The 25,121-nt window shown below is 45.5% G+C and overlaps 2 protein-coding genes across 5 annotated transcripts in view; one reads left to right on the top strand and one right to left on the bottom strand.

Annotated features, from left to right (window-relative positions):
* Positions 1-6,681, bottom strand: part of Mbd4 (methyl-CpG binding domain 4, DNA glycosylase) — a 13,457-nt gene extending 6,776 nt beyond the window's left edge. The window contains exons 1-3 of the mRNA XM_021164723.2: positions 6,398-6,681; positions 3,904-4,125; positions 1,990-2,834 (exon numbers count right to left, since the gene is read on the bottom strand). Coding sequence (XP_021020382.1) covers positions 1,990-2,834; positions 3,904-4,125; positions 6,398-6,483 — 1,153 coding nt within the window. The 5' untranslated portion in view covers positions 6,484-6,681. The remainder of the gene's footprint in view (positions 1-1,989; positions 2,835-3,903; positions 4,126-6,397) is intronic.
* A 123-nt stretch (positions 6,682-6,804) lies between these two features.
* The window catches only part of Ift122 (intraflagellar transport 122), a 68,716-nt gene continuing 50,399 nt past the window's right edge, over positions 6,805-25,121 (top strand). For 2 of the 4 annotated variants that reach the window (XM_021164719.2, XM_021164720.2), the window contains exons 1-4: positions 6,805-6,981; positions 16,039-16,105; positions 17,693-17,777; positions 24,205-24,283. In XM_021164719.2, coding sequence (XP_021020378.1) covers positions 6,941-6,981; positions 16,039-16,105; positions 17,693-17,777; positions 24,205-24,283 — 272 coding nt within the window. In that variant the 5' untranslated portion in view covers positions 6,805-6,940. The remainder of the gene's footprint in view (positions 6,982-16,038; positions 16,106-17,692; positions 17,778-24,204; positions 24,284-25,121) is intronic. The other 2 variants (XM_021164717.2, XM_021164718.2) reach the window with 2 other exon arrangements.

Raw genomic sequence — 25,121 nt, forward strand, 5'->3', positions numbered from 1 at the left:
AAAACAAAACAAACAAAAAAACCCTCAAACCATCTTTTTTCACTTCTTATTTTTACCTCACAATTATTTTGTTATTGTTCTGAGACAAGGCCTCGGGTAGTCCAGGCTCTCCTCAAAATTACCATGTAGCTGAGGATGGCCTTCAACTCATGATCTTTCTATACCTAACTCCCAAATGTTGGGACTATAGACATGTAACACCATACTCGGCTACCTTATAATAAAATTATTTAATTTTAATTTATGCATTGTTACATGTGATACCTGTGGGGGCCAGCAGAGGGCATTAGATCCCTTGGAGCTGGAGTTACAGGCAGTTATGAGCCACCTGACATGGGTGTGGGGAACTGAATTTCGGTTTTCTGGAAGAGCAGGAAGTGCTCTGAGCTGCTGAGCCATCTCTCTAGCTGCCTTTTGTCTTGATGTGAAAAACAGAACTAATTTGGGGTAAAGCGTTGCCAGAAAATGATACCAGAGTTGACTAAACACTGCAAGAAGTATCCAGGTCTCCACATAATGATGTCGTCAGTGGCTTTTGCTATTCTAGTCTGGGAAGGGAAAGTTCAGAAGAAAGCATGAGACAGAACAAAGGAAAATGATTTTATGGGTACTTGATGTTTTTCATGGCTTCCCACACTAACCAGCCTCCTTTATTACCTGTTGGTTTGATACTTTTTGGCCAAGCAATGGTCATTCTAGTGGGCACCTAGTACCCAACAGCACCTCCCCTCCACTGAGAACTAGATTTCAGACTAGGACGAGCTGGATACTTCCAAAGTGGCCAGAGAAGATGCTTTTAATATTTAACCTACCCATTATAATTGCAGTATATCTATACCATCCAATGCTTTAAGGAGCTCAAAGGACATACATTGAGGAATTCTTATCCATTTCCTAGGTATATGTGGCCATCTGTTAAAGACACTTCAATCCCAGGCACAGAGAAGACGCACAATTATGGATGGGACTGGAGACAGAACTCAAGCGTTACCCTTGTTCCACCAATCTGTGCAGGCTGTGTTCCCAAAGGAATCTAAGTAAAATTAAAATTACCATTCTTCTTTAAGAGTTATTCATTATGCTGTAACAGTATAATGAATAACCCAGGGCTGCTCAGATCTTTTTATCTATTATTTACTGAGGCATTGTATAGACAAATCTGCCAAGCCCAGGACTCTTGTGTGAAGAGCACAGTACAAATAATACATGAACTAAGCGATTATACTTTTGAATTATTGAAAGCTCCAAGGCCTTTTAGAGAAGCATCGGGCTGCAACAGAAGAAAAAAAAAAAGAATGTAATACAGATGAAATTAAATTGGGAGTCACACAGCAGCAGCACAGGAGGGGCAGGAAGATGCGGACTATTCTTGGTCAGTTTATAAAAGGAGTCTTATCTACATTCTTCACAGAAAAATCTTCCTTACAGTCTTAGAACTGCTGCCAAAAGAGAAGATAGCAAGTGTGGAAAGCCCTACCTCTTAGCTGCTGTCCAGGGAGAGGTGGTAGCAGCCGTGACACACCAGTCTTCCAATGCTGAGCATCCTGGCTGTAGCCAGCTGATTACCTCTCTGCCATAATTAAGGGCCTCATGACCAAGCTTAAAGATCAGTTACAGGACGGAGATGTAACTCAGTTGATTAGAGTGCTTAGCTGCCATGCATTAAGCCCTGGGTTCTGCGCCCAGCACCACATAAACTTGCATATTGGCACAGGCCTTTCATTTCAGCACCCAGGAAGCAGAGTCAGAAGGATACAATTTCAAAAGTCTCTTCAGCTATACAGTGAGACCCAGGCTAGCTGGGATACATGAAACCCTGTTCTCAAAAATCACTTAGGGCAGATATTGGGATCAACTGGGAGAATATATCTGACGCTTGACTCTTCTTCCCTATACTTTCTATCTCAACCCCACCCAGGCATGAAATACAAGCTCCGCGAGGGTAGACAGTCCACCACACAGCTAACAGAATTTTCATGCACTGAGTACCTTGAAATGCCTCAGAAGTAAAGTGTTTCTTGGCTTGTGAGCAGCTGGGCATTTCAGAGCCATCCTGTAAAACGCCGGTATGCAAATGTGCCTCCCCCTTTTTGTCTCCCTTCGATCTGATTTCCTCTGATTCTAAAAAAGTCTGCTCACGATTCGCTTCACCTGCTGCTTCAGTTGAATGGAATTTGTTTGTGGTGCCAGAAGTTACTTGTATGAAACCAAGATCAGGTCCTGGGCTTGGTGATTGTTCTTGTCCCAGGCCCTTTTCTTCCCCAGCCAGGCTGGCGATCTCCCTTGCGCAGGCATCTGCAGGGCAGAGGGTTCTGTTGAGCTGACTTTCCTGTGGCACCAGCTCAGTGTCAGCACCCACCTTCTGAACCACAGATGCTCTTTTTCTGTTTCTTCGAGTAGAATCTAAGAGACTCTTCCCGCACTTTTGTTTGGTTTTCTGACTTGCAGTTCCTTTCAAAACAGTCACCTTGCTTTTGGACTGTCTCCTCTTCTCAGAGTCAACATCCTGAATGTCCCTATGTTCTCTCAATAGCAAGCAAGCTGAGTTAGAGTTAGACAGTCCGCTGCTTTCTGGCGACTCTGAAGTACCACTGGGCAGAGGCAACACATCTGTTTTCCACTTGCTTCGTGTCTTGAGGTTCCGCTTTGAAACGTCAGTTTCATTTGGCTGCAGGGAAGTCAGAGCTGCCAAACTTTGGTGTTTATAACCTGGATTGATGCCCCCTTTAGGCAGTACAGTAAAATCAAAATCTTCAGGCTTAAGAAAAGTCTCCCCATTTTTGAGAAGATAATTAGCAAGTGAACGTTTTGATCTGAACTTCAATCCTTGTGGGCTTAAAAGAAAAAAAAAAAGAAAGAGTGACTTTTTAAAAAGAACTGGACCACATTTCAGAATTCCAATTAATAGTTTTTAAATGTCACCAAAGATGTTTGGCATTTTAAAGCAACAAAAAGTAATAAATGGCTTTTCAATAGATTCTTCTATGATAGTATAAAATCAGCATACAAATGTAGCTTAAATCCAAATGTCTCATTACCACTGAGAACAGGATCAGCACTGTGTATATGTGACTGTCCCCAAATCACTTGATACAACCAGTGGCACTGAAGGAACAGTAATGATCTTATAATACAGTTTTTATTTTTTATTTTATTTTTTTGTTTTTTTTCAAGACAGGGTTTCTCTGTGTAGCCCTGGCTGTCCTGGAACTCACTCTGTAGACCAGGCTGGCCTCAAACTCAGAAATCTGCCTGCCTCTGCCTCCCAAGTGCTGGGATTAAAGGCACGTGCCACCACTGCCCAGCTACATTTTTTAAATGTATGTGTGTGGTATATGCATGTATGTGTATATGAGTGTTCTCATGTGTACCTGTGCATGTGGAAGCTTCAAGTTAAAAATCAGGTGTCCTGGGCTGGNNNGNNNGCNNAGTGGGTAAGAGCACCCGACTGCTCTTCCAAAGGTCCGGAGTTCAAATCCCAGCAACCACATGGTGGCTCACAACCATCCGTAACGAGATCTGACGCCCTCTTCTGGTGTGTCTTAAGACAGCTACTGTGTACTCACATATAATAAATAAATAAATCTTTAAAAAAAAAAAATCAGGTGTCCTTGTTCACTTAGCTTGAGACAATGTTTTCCACTGAGCCCAGAAGTCACTAAATCCAGCTAGTCTAGCTGCCAGCTTCCCCTGGGGATCCCATCTCAGGCTCCTGAGAGCCAGGGTCACAGGTAGCTGCTGTGCCCACTCAGCTCTGCAGATATTCTGGGGGCCTGAACAATGACAAATGTTTTATTCCCTGAGTCATTTCCTTAGCCTGTCAACCTCAGGTTCTTGCTATCCTTTCCCATTACGGACAAAAATCACTTGGTGGTATTGTTATTTTCCTTCCTAAATGCTTACCTGATAAAGTATACATCAAATTTTCCTGCAGTTTTCCCAGATAACCTTTGCTTCACAACTCTTTCCCATCCACACGGGACAGGCTTGTGGCCTTCTGTCGCTGTAGTACTAGACAGAGTAGAAGCAGTGGGCTCCTGGAGAAGGGAGCTGCACTCACTGCTTATCACCAGGTCCTTTCCATCTTCTCCCACTCCTCCCAGTCCAACAGCAATATCTTCCTTGCTGGAAAAACAAAACCCAAGTGATGAACTTAAAATTGCTTTTACCCTGCTTCCTCAATTTCTGCCCACAGCAGTATGAGACTGCATAAAATACAAATTAAAGTCAGTGAGCTAGTCTTGCGCCATGAGGATTGTCCCAGCTCTAACAACTTCTCGTCCTTCAACATGAGTGTCCTCCTCCACCTTGGTTTTCAAACGGGGTTTCTCTGTGTAGCCCTGGCTGTCCTGGAACTCGCTCCATAGATTAGGTTGGCCTCGAACTCACAGAAATTTGCTTGCCTCTGCCTCCCAGATGTTGGGAAGAAAGGCATATACCATCGCTGCCTGGCTCAACATGGGTTTTTAAATGTTAGGACTCTCCACACAGTATACCTGCTAAACTTTTTCTTAATTCACACTATAGGGATTCAATAAAGGATTCTGATGACAGTTGTTGGAAGTTTGAGATATGAGCCAGTAACTGAACTTTTCATCTGAGATCAGACAAACTGCTCAAGTGAATCACCCCTCTTTCCTGCAGACATGTAAGGGGAACACTTCACACATGTGTGCATTTTTGAGAAACAACAACCACCACTTTCGTAAAATGGTGTGGCCCTCCAAAAGCTACATAATTTCTGGTAAGAACTTCCAGATCTCTTTCAGTCTTGATTCTCATCACTTCGTGAGGTTAAAATGCACTCTCATTGGGTGGTGAAGAGATGGCTTAGCTGTTAAGAACACGAGCTACTCTTGCAGAGGTCCTGAGTTCTAGTCCCAGCAACCACACGATGGCTCACAATCTTCTAACTGTAATCACATGGGACCTGATGCTCTCTTCTGGTATGCAAGACAAAGCACCCACACCCATACCCTATGTATATAAAACATATATATAACATAAATAAATAAATCTCTAAAATTTTTTTTACTCTTATTGACAAATTGTGTGATAACAAAATCAAATCACCTGCAGAGTGGACCCCGACACCTAGGCCCACCTAATACTTCTCCCATACTGTTATGGGGGGAATAGTTCCCATAAAACCTCCAGTGCAGTGGATCTCTTCCCCCTTTAAAGGAATTTATTTATTCTTATTTATGTGCACCATGCAGGTGCTGAGGCCTAAATGGACTTAGATCCCCCCTGGAGTTAAGTTATAGATGGATGTGAGCCTCTGCTGTGGGTGCTGGGAACCAAACCCAGAAGTGCTTTAAACAACTGAACTATCTCTCCAGCGTTTAGCACAGCGTATTTTAATCACTAAACTATACATTTTAAAAGTGAGGGGCTGGAGAGATAGCTCAGTGGTTAGGAGCACATATTCCAGGAGACTCCAGTACCCACATCAGGCAGCTTATAACAGCCTGCCTGCAACTCCAGCCGCCAGTGAACCTGACACCTCCTCTGGTCTCCACCAACACCCACATATATAGACAAACACATACAGAAATAAAAGTGGGTCTCTAAGAGAGACCTTCTAACCCAACCTACTTTCTACAAATAGGGAAATAGGGACACTAAGCAAGACCTAGAGACTAACCACAGTTAGAACCATGGCATTCTTAGATGGAATTTGGCGTTAGGTATCAGCTAGAAGGATCTTATAGGGAGACAAGGTAACTGAAACCAAAGGGAATCCCTACAAACTGTTAGGTTAACAAAATGGGTCAAAACCCCAGCTCGCTATTTATTATTAGCTGAGCTTCCAAAGAGAAAGTCATTTTGAGCTCAAAATCTCCGATCTCTATCTGTAAAAAGGAAGTAGCATTAAAAAAAAAAAAAACTTTGTTGTTTGCTTTTGAGACGGGAGCTTATGCACCACAGGCTAGCTTTGAACCCACGACGTACCAGAGACTCATCTTCAACTTCTGGTCCTCCTGCCTCCACAGGCAGACGCTGCCAAGCCCGGATATTCGGTGCTGCCGCTCGAACCCTCGGCTTTGTGTTTACTACGTAAACACTACCAACTTAGTTAAATGCCCAGCCCTTAAAAGTGTTTGAGCGGCCAAGTTTTGGGACATGCAAATACGTGGATCATTTTAGCCCGGACACAACAGTAGCTTCCTCTGTGACTTGTCATATGTGACTTGTCATCCGGCCCAGGCTAACCTGCTTGCATCACAAAACCTCCCTTGTCCTCCAAGCTCCCCAGTCAGTTCGGCCAAGGAATCGGGTACACCCTCGTCTGTTCCCACAGGGCGACAGCTCTAGGTGCCACCTTGTGTTAAAGGTTAGGAAGACCCACACAAGAGCGACTCCTCCGAGGCCCGAGAGAGGTTTAATAACTTGCCAGCGATCCCAAGGCGGGTCTGGAACTAGGCTCTCTCCAGCGATGTGGGAGGGGACTCTGTTGTCCCCAAGGTTTGGGCTCTCCATCCCTGCTTCTTTGGTCCACTGGGCGCAGCTGCAGCTCCAGGCCGAGAGGTGGAGTAAAACACAACTCAAAACACTGAGCCGAATCTAAACACCGACGTGAAAGTCAATCAACCCACACAGCAGCCTTCCCGCCACCGCTTCAGCTACAGACGCCACAGCCAGGGTCCCGCCAATCAAACCCTCTGTCGTCAAGACTCCCCGCCCCACCGACCTTTGCGGACCAATCGCTCGTGTCATACTTACGCTTCCGTCTCCTGCGTCCCTACGCGCCCGGCACTTCGGCGGAGGAGCCGGGCTCCCTTCTGTACATGCGCACTTGGAGCTTTGGGAAACTCACGCGCGGTTCATTGCGCATGTGCGTTGCTAAGGGTAGCGCAGGTAGCTGAAGTGGTTTGTGGAGAGAAGCCTGTTGCTGCCGAGGCTGGGAGGAGGGGCCCGAAGCGTGAGGGAAACGGCGATGAGGGCCGTGTTGACGTGGAGAGACAAAGCGGAGCAGTGGTGAGGAGCGGGAACCTCGGGGATGGCGGGGAGGCGGCAGGAACCGGCGCGTTGCCATGGCAACGGGCCTGCGGCCTGGGCCGAGGACTCTGATTCCGTGCCTTCAACTTCCCAATGGAAGAGAAGCTGAGATTCCTGGAGGGGTTTAGGGATCATCTGAGGGAGGCTGGAGCAGTTTATACGTCATCATCATCCAGTTTCACTTCTCCTCAAAATTCCTCATCCATCCTGAAAGTGCCCACACTTTTGTTTATCTGACATTCTTTAAATTTCACCTGTTTTTGTTTGTTTGTTTTTGAGATAGAGCCTCACTTTAAAGCTCTGGTTGGCCTGGAATTCACTATGTTGGCCAAGCTGGTGTTGAACTCACAAAGATACATATGCTTCTACCTCCCCAGTGCCTGGATTAAAAACTTTCGAGCAGGAACAAACAAAACGGTGTGAGTAACTTGCATCTAGGTACTGAGCATTTCCACCTGAGCTGAGATCTACTGTGTCTGAAACAGGACATTTCCATGTACGGTCAGAGAAACATGTAAGATGCGACCAAATCAAGACATCTCCTGATTGGGAAGTTTGAGGAGTATTTTCAAAATTAGTACTTAAGAGTGAGCTTAATTTAATGCTTAATTTAAATACTAAGGATTAAGGCTTAGTATTTAAGAGCACTTTGGGTAAGTTCCAGGACAGTCAAGTCTACACAAAGAAACCCTGTCTTAAAAAACAAAAACAAACAAACAAACAAAAAAGAAAAAGAAAAAAATATATAGTAAAAAAAATATTGGGCTGGAGAGATGGCTCAGAGGTTGAGAGAACTGTCTGTTCTTCCAGTGGTTCTGAGTTCAAGTCCCAGCAACCACATTGATGTGGTTGCTAGATGTACTCACAACCATCTAGAATGACATCTGGTGCCCTCTTCTGGCCAGCAGGTGTACATGCAGGAAGAATGCTGTATACATAATAAATCTTTTAAAAAATCAAAAAATGTTTTAAAGAGAGAATGACAATAGAATGACTCTGTCATCTTAATTAATTCGGTATGATTTGATATCCTATTCTATTTTGTCATTAAAATCCACCAGCCAGGAACACATTTCGGGAAATTCTGGCTTGACTAATTCTCAGCTTGACTCAGAGTCTTCTTGGACCGTCTGGTCTGTTCCCCACCACGGTCTGTCCTGAGACTTTTCCTCGTGAAACCTTTCCTGAGATCCTGAAGGTCTCTCAAGGCTGGCTTTGGAGGAACTTGCACAAAGAACAGCTAGTGCTGGCATGATTCCAACACTAGCTAAGACCTTGTGCCCTTTATCTCAGTGTCTCTTCACAGCAGCTCTAGGTAGGTACTGTAATTATCTCCACTTTACAGATGAGAAAACTGACTTATAGAGAGGGCAGATAGGTACACATATCTGGGTGTGATGGAGCCAGCTTGCAAGCTCAGGCCACCCTGTTCCAAAGCCAGTTCTCCCAGGCTCTGATTTCAGTTAGGTGAGTCACGTGAATAGGTGGCCCTTACTTGTATTAAATAGAAGGGGTTTCTGTTACTTGCGGGACATTTTTGTGCACCCTTTTGCTTGGAACATGTCACCTTGCCAGCGCCTTTCATTTTCATAAACACCTTTGTGGAGGTTAGCAGTAGGATGCTCAGCAGTTGAAGGAAACTGCTGCCAAGGATAATGATCTGAGTTCGATCCCTAGGGCTCACATGGTGAAAGGAGAGGACCAAGTTGCCCTCTGACCTCCAAAAGTGCTCCATGGTACACATGCCTCAATAAATGGCTCAGCACTTAAAAAAGGCTTTGATATTACTTTTTTGAGACAGGGTCCCATGTAGCCCAGCTGGCCTTAGGCTTCTGGTTCTCCTGCCTCATCTTCAGCAGTGCTGAGGTAATAACAGAGTTTATTACTTTTCTCTTCACTCTAGTATAAGATTACCCACAGCCAGGGGTGGTAGTCCATGCATGTCTTCAATCCCAGCACCCAGGAGGCAGAGGAAGTTGGAGCTCTTAAGTTTGAGGCCAGCCTGGTCTACATAGTGAGTTTCAGCATAGCCAGGGCTACACAGTGAGACAATCAAACAAACAAAAAGGAGCACCGGTGCACAAGGTGGCAGTAACTGGCAACCAAGCCTTGGCTTCCACGTCAGAGCAATAGGGAGCAACAAGGGACGTGGCAAACTGGAAGGCTCCTACTCTGTACGAAAGGGGCAGCTGCCGCTCTGCTCCTGCCAGTTATCATGGGTAGAAATTTGGCCTGGTGTGTGCAGATCTTCCTATTTTTACCAGAAGCTAGGAATCTGCGTTTGAAGTGTGAAATGTCCTAATTTTTAAATGTTGGCACCTAATTAGAAAAAAAAACATAACAAAACAAAGTAAAACACCATGTGAGCCAAGCAAAACATTTGCTGGTCAAATGCAGCCTGCTCTGCTCTGTTCTCAACCCCTGGCACAGAATTTTGTTCTTTCTGCTCTTGTGCTTAAGAGTCTGTTGGGTGTAAGAGTTATTTTTTAATCTGTTTATCCCAGAAGTCTAGAAACCTTGTAAAAGCAATGGCTGTATTTTGTTTCCAAATGTTTCTGGAGCCTTTTAGTATTTAGTGAGTAGCTGTGTGTGTGTGTGTGTGTGTGTGTTCATGGAGGAATAAGTGAATGAAAGACCAGTAAGGACTGGCTACCTGCTTTTAGGGCTGTTACAGATTTGAAGCAGTCTATTAGAGCAGGAGGTGCACAAATTCTGTAGGCCAGCAGCCTGATGATGGCTACATATGCCAGCTGACGTAATGGAAGGAAACAGAACAAAACTCACACCTAGATAGAATCCAGTCATCCCAGATGCCCTGACTAGCCCTGCCCCGACTCAGTCACAGGCTCCTGCTCTGTGCTTGTGCTTCTGGTCTGTTCTTCACCCAGCAGAAGAACTCACTCGGGTCCTGATACTGTGTTTCTGTTGCTCTGCTCCTCATAAACCCAGAGTGACCCCTTCCGTGTCTTTTGCTGGGTGGTCCCCTGGCATTCTTGCCTCTAGGTTTGCTAACATTTAGATTATGCCTTGGAGCTTAGCCAAAAACTCCATTTTCCTACCCAAAGATCCTTCTTAACTTATTCTTTCCATCTCCTCTCTCCCTCTTACTTCCCCTCCCCCTCTTTTGTTCTTTATTTGTGTGTGTGGAATGTGGATGCATGTATGTATGCAGATGAACTTGACTGTGCATGGGCATGGGTAGGTCAGAGGTTGACATTGGTATCTTCCTCTATTTCTGTCCACCTTATTTTATTACTTATTTTTTATGTTATGTAGGTGGGTGTTCTGCCTGCATGTATGCTGGGCACCACCTGAGTGCCTGGTACCAGCAGATGCCAAAAGAGGCAATCAGATCCCCTGAAACTGGAGTTACAGACAGTTGTGAGCCACCGTGTAGGAGCTGGGAGCCCATGCCCTCTACGAGAGCAAAGAGTACTCTTAAATGCTGTGCTATCTTTCCAGACCCCAACCTTATTTTTTTGAGATAAGGGTTCAACAGTGAAGTTGAATTCACCATTTAAGCTAGACTGGTTAGCCATCAAGCCCCTGGGACCTGCCTGTTTGCACATCTCAGTCGCCGGGGTTAGAGGTTTGACTTGTTGACTCAGGCTTTACTTGGAGTACTGGGGATCTAAACTCAGGTCTCCATGCAGAACAAGCACTTTACCCAGTGAGCCATCTCCTGACCTCTAAATGCTTTCTCTCTTAATCTTTTCTTTCTGAACTTTTATCTTTCTTCCTTCCTTCAATATGCTGCTCTAGGTTCATCTCAACCACAGTGCCTTAGTAGGCTAGCCCACCTTATTCCAGGCAGGCTAGGCCACCTTATTCCAGGCAGGCTAGCTAGAGTTGAGAGATATTGTGATTGATTGAGGAAGCTAGGGGTGTGGCTCAGTGCTAGAGAGCTTGCCCAGCATGTGTGAGGCCCAGAATTCTTAGCACCACATTAAAAATTTAATGAAGTGATATAATTTGTCTGAGATTGCAAATCCCTGTTACTCAGGAGGCTAAGACTAGGAGATCTTCAGCCTAGGAGAGAGCTCGTCTCAGAAAAAGTAGAGAGAAGTCTTGGGCCTCAATATGGGGTTGTCGGGGGAGGACAAAGAGTAAGCAGGGTAGCATGTGTGGCTTGAAGTGGCTTTCAAGGGCACCTTGGGATTTCAGTGTGCAGAGGACAGTTGGCAGGGCTCACCTCTCATCTCTCAGCAGTGAAATCTGAGCATGCAGTTTCTTTTTTTCATATTAGAGGACAAGTTGGGAAAGAGCCTGCCATGGTAGCACAGACTGCCAGAGGGCAGTAAGTCTCCAGCCCTAGAGTATGCTGGCTGAGGCTAGATGGTCATGTGGGGAGAGCATTTGCCCTAGGTGGGGTGTGAGATTCCATGATAAAGTCTGCATCCTTACCAGTTTGGGGGGTCTGTGATGTTGTAATATTATTAAAACCCAGGAGTGGGGTCTAAACGTAAAATCCTGGCAGGTTGCCAGTTATGATCAGTGTGTCAGGCCCCTGGTCTAACAGATAACATAAAACTTGGTTATTGCCCTCAGGTTGAAGACAAGTGTATTAAGGAGGCGTGTTATGAAACAGTCAAATACAGAAGGCTAGGTGCTTGAGAGTGAAACTGAGTTGTTTAGATCCTAAGTACAGCAAGAGTTGACTTGGGCAGCAGACTGCTTGCTGCTTTTCCTTTCAGGGGCTCCAGGTTTGGTTCCCAGCACCCATGTTGGACATTGTATAATCAATCACAAGTTAGATATGTATGTTGTAAGTACTTCAGGACATCCAGAATGTGAACTTTCACATCTGGGAATATTGTTCAGGCTTAGCCCAAATAAAGCAACAAACATGGAGATGGCTTAGTAGGTAAACGTCCTTCCTACCAAGACAGACGACCTGAGTTTGATCCCTGGGACCAACACAATACTCCGGAAAGAACCAACCCCTGCTAGTTGTTCTCTATCACACATGCACCCAGCATGCCTTTGCCCCCTAAAGTAACTCCTAGATAACTGTAAAAGAAGAATGAGCCGAAGCCAAGAGTGGTGGCACATGCCTATCATCCCAGCACTTGAGTAGTGGAGGCAGGGGGCTCAAGGTCATCCTCAGCTACATCAACTACACGGAGAGGCTGGGACCAGACCAGACCATTACACATGAGACTGTGTAAAAAGCAACAACAAAATGCCAGGTGAAGTGGTTTATATCCATAATTTCAGCATTTGGGAGGAATACCATAAGTTCAAGGCCAACCTAGTCTCCAAAAGAGTCCTAGATTAGCCTGGGCCAGAGTAAGAGCCGGCCTCAACAGATATAAGTAGAACTAACTCAGTAACTGTCAACTCTTGGAGAAGAGGTCCGAGAATCATTATGACTGATCCAGATGTGTACAGGCAAGAAGCCACCATACCAAGGACTAGATGAAGATGCAAACCCATTCCGAGCTAATGCCTCAGCATGAAGATTCACAGATGCCAGGCACTTTACACAAGGCTGGCCCATGACCCCTGGCTTTAGGAGGCAGCTCTCTACCTTGTTTTATAGTAAGGGTGAAATTCAGATAGGTCAACTTTCCTGGCCCCAGCTCCCTTCTACCTTTTAGCCTATCACTTGCTGTTTTGAATGTGAAACATGTCAAGGAAGCCCAGGTCTATTACCACAAAACAGTGAAGAAGGACAATGCGGAACTTAGGCCAGGATTTGATACAGAAAGCGGTATGCTGATCTGGAAAGCCAGAGAGGGGACCTTTGTTCAGCCTCTGTCAGCCAGGCTGTGTACCCTTTCTTTTCCTCAGTGGGCCCGCCCCCTCTACTCCATTGTGCTGAGGGAGGTATGTGCAAGTGGGTTAGCATACACTTTCCCTGTCACAGCTCTCAACTGTTTGCAAGTGTGGAGAGTTTTTATTCAAGGAACCTTCTAGGAGTCTTCTCTGCCTCTCCACATGACCAACATACAAAGACACAGGAAGTAAATAACATACTACTAAAACTACAGAAAGGAGGATGGGGGAAGGGAGGTGGTGACCAGAGGGTACTGGGCTTCAGTTAAAGTGGAGGAGGCTCATGAGGGCCACAGTTATATTTTTCAAAATGGCTAATGGATAGATTTTTAATATTTCGTTGCAGTAAATGATGTCTTTGAGGTGATAAACAAGTTAATTAGCTTCCTGCAATATATATTTATATATTATATAAACATCATGTTGTACCCCAGAAATATACACAATTATTATTATTTTTCAGTTACTTTCCAAATTCTACATGGAATGCCTTGAGTATTCCATGTAGATAATGATAGAAATGATAATACTTTTTTTTTGGTGGTGGTGGTTCTGAGAAGGCAAGAAAGCCATTATGAATTACTTCATCAACTGTGACATACACCAGTAGCAATAAGGAGGGCTACACAGCCTGAGGGTTGAAACGTGGGCTTTGGGACCAGGCTGCTGGGACCAGAATCCTGGCATCACCTCTTCTCTGCAGCAGTTTACTTTCAGGCAAGTTGTTTAACTTTGCAGTTTTCTTATCTGCAAGATAGGCTTAGAGTTGTGAGGTTGAGAGAATTTAGACAATAGAGCATTTACACTGTATCCTGTACACAGTAACAAATGTACTCAATAAATGTCAGCCACTGGAAAAGCATTGGGGGGGGGTGCATTTGACAGACCTGGCAATAATCCAAGCGAGTAGAGGCAGTGCAGTAGGGTGGTTAGGATCCCAGGCTTCTGAGGTCCTTCTACTTGCTGGGTGTGTGAGACTTTGTCCCAGCCTGAACCATGCTAATTGTCTATAAAGCAGAGCCCACTTTGCCCTTTCATGACCATGGTGGAGTTGTTTCAGAAACCCCAAAGACACCAAACTGACAGATGTTCAAGTCCTCTGTTTCAGACAGCATGCGACAGTATAGAGACTTGCAGAGAGCCTAGACTTGCCGCTCTGCTATAGATCACCTCAGGATAGCATGGCAGAGCTGCAGAAATCACTTTCATACTCTGCTGTTACAGAATTATGATAAGAGGAAAGTGTGTGTGCTCACTACAGACATGGCTTTCCCTTGAGGGTGCGTGAGTGCATGCTTGTGTACATGCATATATGTATGTGTACTTACATATATGAGTGTGTGTATATATATACACTCACAGGGTCTGATTGTGTAGCTCTGGCTGGCCTGGAACTCACTATGTAGACCAGGTTGTCCTTGAACTCACAGAGATCTGCCTTTGCCTCCTGAGTGCTGGGAATTATTTTTTTTAAGATTTATTTATTTATTTTATGTATATGAATACACTAGCTGTACAGTTGTGAGCCTTCATGTGATTGTTGAGAATTGAATTTAGGACCTCTGCTCACTCCAGTTGGCCCTGCTCGCTCTGGTCAATTCCACTTGCTCAGTCCCTGATCACTCTGTCCCAAAGATTTATTTATTATTATACATAAGTACACTGTAGCTGACTTCAGATGCACCAGAAGAGGGTGTCAGATCTCATTATGGGTGGTTGTGAGCTATCATGTGGTTGCTGGGATTTGAACTCAGNACATTAGGAAGAGCAGTCAGTGCTCTTACCCACTCAGCCATCTCGCAAGCCCTAGTGCTGGGATTTAAAAAAAATATTTAAAATTTAAAAAATATTTTTGATCAACAGTTATTTGAATTTATAGATGTAGAGTCCACTGAACAGAGGGTTGACTTTAATCGTCCTTACCTGATAGGTTTATTGTGAAGATGAAATAAAATTGTGTTTGAAGAACTAAGGGCTATTATAGTATGAAAAGTGTGTGTTTTCAGACTATTGACAAGTCCATGTGGTTTATTCCAGCCATATTTTCACAGTGGACACTTACTGCCTTGTCACTATTCTCTTTAATAGTGCCTCTTCTGGCTGGGACAGCCAAGAATCTCAGTGATGCTGCTTTGGTAGCCCCCACAGCACCACCTTGGACATAGTCTGAGGGTTCAGTTTCAGTATTTACATTCTTTGCTGTCTCCACCACCACCACCACCACCACTACTTCTTCTTCTTTTTTAAAGATTTTATTTATTATATATGTAAGTACACTGTAGTTGTCTTCAGACACTCCAGAAGAGGGAGTCAGATCTCATTACGGATGGTTGTGAGCCACCATGTGGTTGCTGGGAATTGAACTCAGGACCTTCAGAAAAGCAGTCAGTGCCCTTAACCTCTGAGCCATCTCTCCAGCCCCCATGTCTCCACTTCTTGATTCCTTTTCCTAAGAGCTGTGCCTGCCACTCTTCTGCATGGCTGGGAGTTGCCCCTCATTCTGATACTGTGTTGTTCTTCATGGAGCCTCTCCCCTTCCCCAGGTCGGAATGCAGGCCTTCCTTGAACCAAGCAAAGCAGCCCTGTTCCCATGCAGCTCCCTCAGCAGTCTCACAGCATTCCTCCTCATGTCACCCACACTCAGAGGGCCTTGGCCATAAAGACCGTTACGTGCACATCAGTGTGAGAGCAAGCAGGCAAGCAAGCAAGCAAACAAAACACAGCCGTCCTTCACCGACATGTAGAAGAACATCAAAAAACTCAGAGAGATTAAAAGGTGAAAAGGATATTCCTTAAACTTGGTGCCATGGTAGTCCTTGGCCAATGTGTCTGCTTTATAGTTTCCCACTCAAGTGGAAATTCCTAGAGGCAGAGAGAGACTCTGCCAGCCCACGCCCCTACCGTGTCTCTTGGTGCCTCACACCTAACAGGTACTTGGTAAATATCTGTGCAGCTGTCCTGCCTTTCTATGGCATGAGTGGAAGAGCCCGTGCCCTCAGCTGCTGACCCTTTGAATCATTTCTGGCTTCTAGACGAGAGGAAACCAGGGCTGAGCTGACTGCCGAGCAGATCATGATTGAATGGCCTGCCAAGGTGTGGTGCTTGAGTGGAATTTGCAACCAGAGACAATTTTTAGCCATTATTTTTTCCCCAGCACACACATAGCATTTCATAATGGAAATAAAGTTTGCTTTCTTGGCCATTAGCAGACCTCATCATTTCGGTTCCTAATTGTCTTTTTGTCTTGTCTCCTGTTAGTATCTACGACCTCGCATTTAAGCCTGATGGAACACAACTGATTCTGGCTGCAGGAAACAGATTGCTGGTAGGATTTTGTCTGCGTTTCCATTCTGAGTGCTTTTTTCCTCCCTCCCTCCCTCTTGTAAGTACTCTGAAATTTGACCCCCTTTTTTGAGATAAAAAAGGCAAGGGCGGAAAAACCAGCCATTACTTTTTAATAAGGAAGGAAATGGTCTATTTAAAATAGGTAAGTAAACTGTCTGTCAGATAGGAACCCATGAACAATGCCTCCTTTGGAGTCATTTGTCTTTCCCCTTTGAGACACTCATGAAATGGTTGCAGACAATTAATCAAAATGCCTTTGAAACTGAGTGGGTGTCAGTTCATATTTTGTTGGACCAATGTGAATTAAGGCTAGAAGCTATCCTTCCATGAGAAGTCAAAAAGGCTGACCTCCACTTCTGGGCTCTGTTGCCCCTAAACAATTCCATATGAATGCTGTCCTATTCATAGTTTCAAAGGCCACAGGTGCCCTCTGGATCTTGTCTTAGTACATAAGAGTAATCTTCAGAGACACCTTTCTGATTGACCCAAAACCTCTGTGATAGCTCTTCCTCCTCTAAGACATGATCCTCCCCTCTGCTGTATCTAGATACACAGACTGACTGATGTCCATGTTCTCAGTACTAACTGCTTAGTCTTACAGCTGTAGTTGGGCTGTTCTGCAGACTTCTCCCCAGGGTAAACAACTTCGATCCTTTCACTCCCTGTCCTGGTTTCCTTCTCCAGGCTTCTGCCTGTGTGGGAGAGCTCTGTCCTCATTTCTCAGATGCTGTGTTTTTTACATCTCCACATATTTGGCCATGTTGCACAACTATAAACTATTCTAAATGCACATTGCAGCTGGGTTTTATAACACTCCCTCCCACTTGCAAACCCCACGTTTGTTAGATCTGTGACTTTCAGGCCGTGGTAGCAAGTATGACGCATTTGTGTGTGCTGACACTGGTGGCAGTGTTGTCCCTGACAGTTGTCCACCAGCTCTTTGTAGTTGCTGGCTTTGTTGACGAGGACCTGCCTTGATGGGTCATTCATTCAAGCCCATGTAAGAATGAGTGAAATGTACCAGGGCCTGGTCGTGCAGGCTGATAATCTCAGCTACTTGAGAGGTGGAGGCAGGAAGATCAAAGGTTCAAGGCCAGCCTGGGCTGCAGAAGGACTTCAGAGCCAGCCTGAGCAACTTAGTCAAACACTGTTTCAAAATAAAAACTAAAAGAGAAGGCTGGGAACATAGCTCAGAAATCGAGGGCTTGTCTGGCATTGTACAGTGCCCCAGATTCAGTTTCCAGTCCTGGGTGGGGAGGCAAGGAGTGGGGAAAATGGGTGAAGCTTGCAGATCTTCCCCTAGAATGAGACTCAGTGTAGCTGCTGCTTCTCCAGCATTGATGGTATGCTCCTGGCCACACACAGCATAAGCTGGACCTCCACTTCCTGCTTGCCCTGCATTAAGACAGAGTCATTCTTGTTATGCAGTGCTGTCTCTACTTGATACTAATTTAGCAAATCAACAACTGCTGTGTTATAAAAACAAAAATAGCAGCAGTAGCACCCTGCAGGAATTCTGAATAATGGATGTCACACAGATAATCGATATTTTTACCCCTTTTGACAGGTTTATGACACCTCTGATGGCACCTTACTTCAACCCCTGAAGGGACACAAAGACACCGTGTACTGTGTGGCGTATGCAAAGGATGGTAAGAGGCTGCTCTGGGTTCTGATCTCTGATGGCCTTGTAGCTGCTCAGCTTTCCTTAGGAACTCTGTGATCATCTTTAAAATAGAACCTGCATGTTCAGAGGATATGAAATAGCTTAGATTTTAGCTAGTCACGGGAACAAATCTGTTTGTTTCTTGTGGTTCTAGGGACTAAGCCCAGGGCCTTGGGCACACCAGATAAATGTACTGTCACTGAGTCCTCAGGTATCTGTGTGTCAGGCACTGTCTTAAGTGCTTGGTTAGTTCAGAGAACAAAATGAGAGAAGGGCTTGTTGGGCAGCTCGAGGAGGGAGGGAGGGAGGGAGGGAGGGAGGGAGGGAGCAGGCAACAGGTGAGATGAACATAGTCAGTCAGATAGCCAAGCCAAGTACTGGGCTGATAGGCAGGCAGATGGACAGAATTGGGAGTGCTGGGCAGGACAGGTCTGGTGCATTATCAATCTGATTGTGAGATGGGCCCGTTCAGATGGGGCAGCTGAACAAAGACTTGCTGGCCTGAGAGAGAGAGGTTTTTGGCATCAGACATTTGGGAAAAGAGAGTTTCTCAAAGATGGAAGAGCCGTTGCAGAAGCCCTTGGGTGGGAATGTACCTCTTGGGAGCCAGAACAGAAAGAACTGGGGAGAAGTGGGAGAGGAGACAGAAAGAACAGGTCTGGGGTGACCAGATGGTGTTAACATTGTCAGAACAGTGGTTCTGACCCTCAGTGAAAAGAGTGCACTGCTGGTGGGTGTGAGCAGAGCGGGGCTCATCTGGGTCCTATTTATATTTGCCTTGGAAACAGCTTACCATAGCATCCCTTCATGACAGGGATGACAGTGGCCAAAGAAATGGCAAGAAGCAGTCATGTTCTGGGTGTGCTTTGAGTATGGAGCAGACGGGATTTCCTGGCAGTTTGGATGTAGGTGTAAACATTACAGGCAGCCCCAGCTTTTAACCTGAAGGATTGAATGATGGCAGTACCCTTCATTGATGTGGGTGGTGTTGCCAGTGGGGCAGTTGCAGTGGAAGATCCAAAGTTCAGGTGTGCACATTTCTGCTTTGGAAGGTTAATATAGGAAAGAGGGCAGAAAATTGCTGCAGTGCATTGAGTGGCAAGGCTGTGGGACCTAGGACACAGTAGGGCTCTGCTTCAGAAAGGAGCAGTGGCAGGCGGGGCCTGTGAAGGCAGAGCTAAAGGACCTTCTCGCTGCTTCTTCCATAGCTTTAGTGTAATAAGAAGCCGCCGCCAGCACTGAGAGTGACGACTGGGAAGGAAGTGCTTGAGAGTTGGGGAGAAAGGGAAAAAATGGCAGCCTCAGAGAGCAGGAGAATGAATGGACTTGGGGGTGCAGTGAGACCTCCAGGGACCAGATGATGCACTTAAAGCCGGTGGTCGGGAATTATAGGAGACATCATTTTATGGCTTGTTTTCTCCAGCCACTCTGAGCTGCATGGTGGGAGGAGAAGAGGTGGGCTCAGTCCGAGGAGCAGTTTTACAGGCAAGGTGAAGTGAGAGCAGAGCAGAGAGGATGCACAGCCATAAGCAGCGACCTCAGAATGAGTGGAGATGGGCTGTAAGGGAAGAGGGCCAGTAGAGAGGAGGTGGTCCGAGAACTGCTGTGTGAAATTGAGATTGTGACATAAATTCATGTGCACTGGGAATGTAGCTGAGTGGTAAGAATACTTGCCTAGCATTCTCATGCTCAAGGCCCCGAGTTCCTTCCGCAGCGCTGCAATAATTGAAGTAAAATGAAGAAAAACAGATGGTAGGTAGGTAGGTTGGTATATAGACAGACAGACAGACAGATGGAAGTTCTAACCTTAGCCCAACCCAAAAGCCGTCTTTCTTTTGTTAGTTTATTGGAACAGCCTCCAGTTTATTGGAGATGACTCACCAGAGTGAGAAGTGTGCCATGATTCTGATTGGAGTTTGATCCCTGCTAACCACAGGGTGGAAGAGAACCTACTCTTGCAAGTTGTCCTTTAACCTCCAAATATATACTGTGGCGTGCATAAGTCCACACATGTACACATTCATATACAAAATATCTAAATTAGATATTAAGATATCTAAATGTATTATAATTATGTGTGCGCACACATATGGGTATGTTTTTTTGGCACACATGTGGAAGTTAGAGGAAAACTTCATGGAGACTGTTCTCTCTGTCCACCTTTACTTGGTTCTGGGTACTGAGCCCAGGTTATTAAGCTTCTGTGGCAAGTGCCTTTACCTGCTGAGCCAACTTGTAGCCCAAGCCCTGACTTTGAGCTCATTATCGTCTCTGCTACTTCCTGTGTCAGATGTGGGGCTGGAGATGATGCTCTGACTATGGTTGGAGTCCCTGTATCCAAGGGTACAAAGCTCAGAAGAGCCTAAGACACGGGTGTGTAATTCCTTTGGCTGGAGGCCTTCTTTAAGAAGGGCTGCCCTGCAGGTAGATGCATATACTTCATGTATATGCAGTGTCTTCAGCTCTAGCCTGACAGCCTCTTTGATTCACTTTGGGAGAGCGCTTAATGGATAAGTCCTGGGACAAGTTAGTGAGACAGCACCCGTTTCTTGCTTCATGGTCAGGTGTCTGTGCTGTGACAGTTTGAGTTCAAGCTGAGAGTGATGTTCCAAGGAGACCAGTGGCAGGCTGCCTGGGTAGCTGAATTATCTGTACATAGGTGCAGAGCCTGCTGGGTCCTGAGTGTGACAGAAGCCCTGTGGCCTGTAGCCCTGTGAACAGTGGTATTTGTCAGCACTCTGAAGAACTCTGTCACACATGTCATTCCATGGGACCCTTCTTTTAGCCCTTTGAAGCACGTGGCAAGGGCACTCTTACTTCCTCTGGCAGAGGGGCAAACAGGTCTGGAGCAATTACAGAGCCTGACTGATGTCCTCTGACTACTGTGCCTGCGTCTTCCTGGTCTATCATGCTTTTCTGTGACACATAATGATTAGGAAGTCTTAGTTCCTCCAAACTTGTCTACACCCTTAGATTTGAAAATTGAGACCTACAGATTGTGGTTGATTTTACTCTTTAAGCCTGCTTGTTTCTGACTTCTGAAGTTTCCTAAGTAAATTAATGAGCTACCATGATTAAAGGTGTGAAAGATAGAGTCCCTTTGTTCAAGAACAGCATAAGCCAGTAGGAAGAGAGTAACAGTAGCTATGTTTTTTAGTAAAATTCTATTCCAGGCATTGTTCTGAATATTTTATTTGTGTATGTGCATGTGTGTACATGCATGCACTTTCTTTCCATCAACTATGAGGTAAATCCTATTAATGTCCATTTTCACATGCGGAAATGAAACCCTGGAGGTGTCCAGGAACTAGTTCCGGTCACACAGCTGCTCAGTGACATCACTAGGGATTCTGACGCAGAGACTCTGGGCCTGGAGCCGATACTTGTCATCCTTGATGCTCACCAGGTCAGGAAATGGAGAGGGCACACCTAACACTAGTCTCTCTTTGATCAGGTTTTGCTACAGTGCCATGTAGTTTAAGCTGCTACAAAAGGTACTTTGCAGATGTTGTCTTTGCATAGCCTCTGAGTAAGGACTTTTGTTCCCTCTCTGTTTCAAATGGGGGCACTGAGGCTCTAGGAGCAGTGGCTTCTGAAGGCCACCTTCCCCTTGCCCTAAGATTAAAGTCTAAAAATCAACAGGTTGGGCTGTCGAGATGGCTCAGCAGGCCAGGGCCCTTGACTTTGCCCCCAAGCTTGACAGCCTGAGTTTGATCAGTGGAACCCACATGGTGGAAGGAGAGAACTCCCAAAAGTTGTCCCAGTGTGCACCGTGGTGTCTTTGTGCCTCCCGCATATATAGTCACAAATTAATAAAAATGTAACAAAACTTCAGCTGGGTGTGCAAATCCTGTCCTATGCTGGTGTCATGAAGGTTCCTCCGACCTGATGTAGGTTGGTTTCCATGGAGTAAATACCCGATGGCTTGGTTTATGTTGCCTCTTCAGCACATTCGTTCTTAAATTCCAAGCAGTGTGGGAATGGAAGGCACATCTGTCACTCTTTCCTTCAGGCCTCCTCTGGTCCCACTGCTTGTCATCTGCATTGTGGCCCTGATGGTCCTAGAGCTCCTCCACTCATCTGCTACATTCCTTGCTACCTGTTCCACGCTGTGACTCTCTTGGCCTCTCAGCCATGCCAGCCTTTGCTGCCTCAGGGCCTTTGCGCCTATTTCACCCATATATACATCTTGCTCTTCCTTTGTACTTGGTCAGCTCTCTTATCCTTCAGATCTGCCCTGAAGGATCTCACCTACATCCCATCCTCTAGGGCAGTGGTTCTCACCCTTCATAATGCTGTACCTTGTCAGGATGTTTCTCATGTTGTAATGACTCCCCAACCATAAAATTATTTTTATTCTATTTCATAACTTCTACTTTATAACTATAACTTTGGTACTGTTATGAATTGTAATGTAAATATCTGTGTTTTCTGATGGTCTTAGGTGACCCCTGTGCAAGTGTCATTTGACCCCCAAAGTGGTCTCAGCCCACTAGTTGAGAACCACTGCTCTAGGAGATGCTGCCCCAAGAGCAGTTTAAGGCAGGTAGGATGGGTAGGCTTTTGAGATCTGTTGCACAGTATGCTAATCATAACTAACAATAATATGTATTTAAAACTACTAAAAGAACAGACTTTAACATTCTCTGTTAAAAATATAAGTATCTCAGGTGATAAATATGTTAATTTGCTTGATATAATTAGTTGACTAACTATATCAGAACACTGTACTGTACTCCATGAATGTATACAACCCTGGGGGCTGGGGATGGCTCAGAGCCTGCTGCAGAAGCATGAGGGCCTGGGTTTGTATCTCCAGCAGCCATGTAAAAACTGGGGCACAGTGGTGTGTGCCTGCTGTCCCAGCGTTAGGGAGGTGGAGACAGGACGAGCTCTCTGGACAGCTGATTGAGCTAAGTCTGTGAGCTCCAGGGCTTGTGCAGCAGAGGAGAGCAGCAGAGTAAGGTACCTGACATCAGCCTTACCCCACATTCCTATGAACACACATGTGTGTGCTCACACACACCACACAAACACAGGAGTAGATAAATAATACAACTGTAAAGTTAAAAAATAATGAGGAGCTAGAGAAGTGCCACAGCAGTCAAAAGCACTGACTGTCCTTCTGGAGGGTCCAGGTTCAATTCCCAGCACCCACATGGTGGTTCGTAGCCACCTACAACTCTAGTTTCAGGGAATCTGCTTTATCTAGCCTATTCAGGCACCAGGTATGTACATGCTACACAGACATGTAAGCAAACACCCATATACATAAAATAAAAATGAGTAAAATCTTTTAAAAAATACAAATTTTAATGTTAGTTCCCCCAGTTACTCTCTTTCATAGGACTCACCCCCTCCCATATTGCATCTATGTTGGATAAACTTAATGTCTGCTTCTTGGACTAGACACCATGAAATGAAGCTTAAATGTCTGAATCACTGCCTAGCCCTTAAAAGAGCATGGCACACAGACGTAGCTGACCCTCAGTATGTCTGGGCATACTTAGTGCCAGGGAGAGCAGGTTGGAAACTCAGAGTCCAAACTGCAGATTCCTTGTTGCCAGTGTTGATGAGAAGCAGTGGAAGGGCTGGGATGCAGCTTCTTTCTGGGGTATGTACTTAGCATGTGTCGGCCCAACTTCCATCCCTATACACCACATCCAAAAACAGTGCTAGAGGATAAAGGGACACTTACTCCTCTTAATTTTCTTTCATGTATGTGAGTACACTATCGCTGTCTTCAGACACACCAGAAGAGGGCATCAGATCTCATTACAGATGGTTGTGAGCCACCATGTGGTTGCTGGGAGTTGAACTCAGGACCTCTGGAAGAGCAGTCAGCACTCTTAACCACTGAGCCATTTCTCCAGCCCACTTACTCCCCTTTAAAAGTATTTTTCAGACAGGGTCTCTTGTAGTCCAGGCTGGCCTCCAACTCATTCTGTAGCCAAGGATGACTCTAAGCCTCTGCTCTTCTTGCCACCACATGTGATGGGTGATGGGAGTACACCACTGCTCTGTACAGTGCTGGGATTTGAACCTGGGCCTCATACATACTAGACAGCTACTCGGTAAACTGAACCACATTTCTTTTCTTTCTTTCTTCTTCTTCTTTTTTTTTTTTTTGTTTTTGTTTTTTGTTTGTTTGTTTGTTTTTCGAGACAGGGTTTCTTTGTGTAGTCCTGGCTGTCCTGTCCTGGAACTCACTTTGTAGACCAGGCTGGCCTCGAACTCAGAAATTCGCCTGCCTCTGCCTCCGGAGTGCTGGGATTAAAGGAGTGCGCCATCACCACTGCCGGCTCTGAACTGCATTTCTAGCTGAGTATGAAGAATGAGTTTTCTTGGACATTCTACCTGGAAAGTTCTGGTTTAAAATACACATGAGGATTTTCTTTTAAAAAATCCTTTAGGCAAGCGCTTTGCATCTGGATCTGCCGACAAGAGCATCATTATCTGGACCTCAAAACTTGAAGGCATTCTGAAGTACACGTAAGTGCCCCCGTGGGTGACAGCGGTTTGGGTTGCTTGGGACAGATTTCCCTCTATAGGGCAGGCCTTACGCTTATAGCCTTCCTGCTTCAGCCTCAAGTAGCTGGTTTACAAGGGCTGCCCATTGACCACACCCAACTCTGCTTCACTGTAGCCACACCCTTGTAGAAAGAATGCATGGAAGAGCTTTCCTCTCCAGGATGAGCTTGAATAGAGCGTGGACATGGGTCAGGAGGAGATGATGAGCAATCAGCTCGACCAGCATTGAGCTGTGTTTCATGTTATGTATCTCAGCTAATCAGACACCCCAGATTCCTGTTATTCCCCTCACCCAGCCTGTCCCCTTCAGTGTCTCTGCCTCTGTGAATAGCTTTGCATCTACCCAGTGTCAAAAGCTAGACAGGCCAGTGTGCTTTAAGCTTCCTGCTCCTTAGGGGGCCATGCTCACATCTCTCCCTCTATAGCCAGGCCCTCCCCATCTATAGGTCTCTGCTGTAGCTGTCTCTGCTGCCAGCCCACCATCCAGACTCAGGAATGCCTCTCCTGAGCATTTCTTACAGCTGTGGCCTTACGTATTCTGATTGATTAATGTTGCACACTGGCCTGTGGGCTCTGGAAGGTAGACACTATCCCTGTTTTTTTTTTTTAAAGATTTATTTATTATATGTAAGTACACTGTAGCTGTCTTCAGACACTCCAGAAGAGGGCGCCAGATCTCGTTACGGATGGTTGTGAGCCACCATGTGGTTGCTGGGATTTGAACTCTGGACCTTCGGAAGAGCAGTCGGGTGCTCTTACCCACTGAGCCATCTCACCAGCCCTATCCCTGTTTTTACAT

Source organism: Mus caroli, chromosome 6 (genome assembly GCF_900094665.2).
Source record: "Mus caroli chromosome 6, CAROLI_EIJ_v1.1, whole genome shotgun sequence".
NCBI lineage: Eukaryota > Metazoa > Chordata > Mammalia > Rodentia > Muridae > Mus > Mus caroli.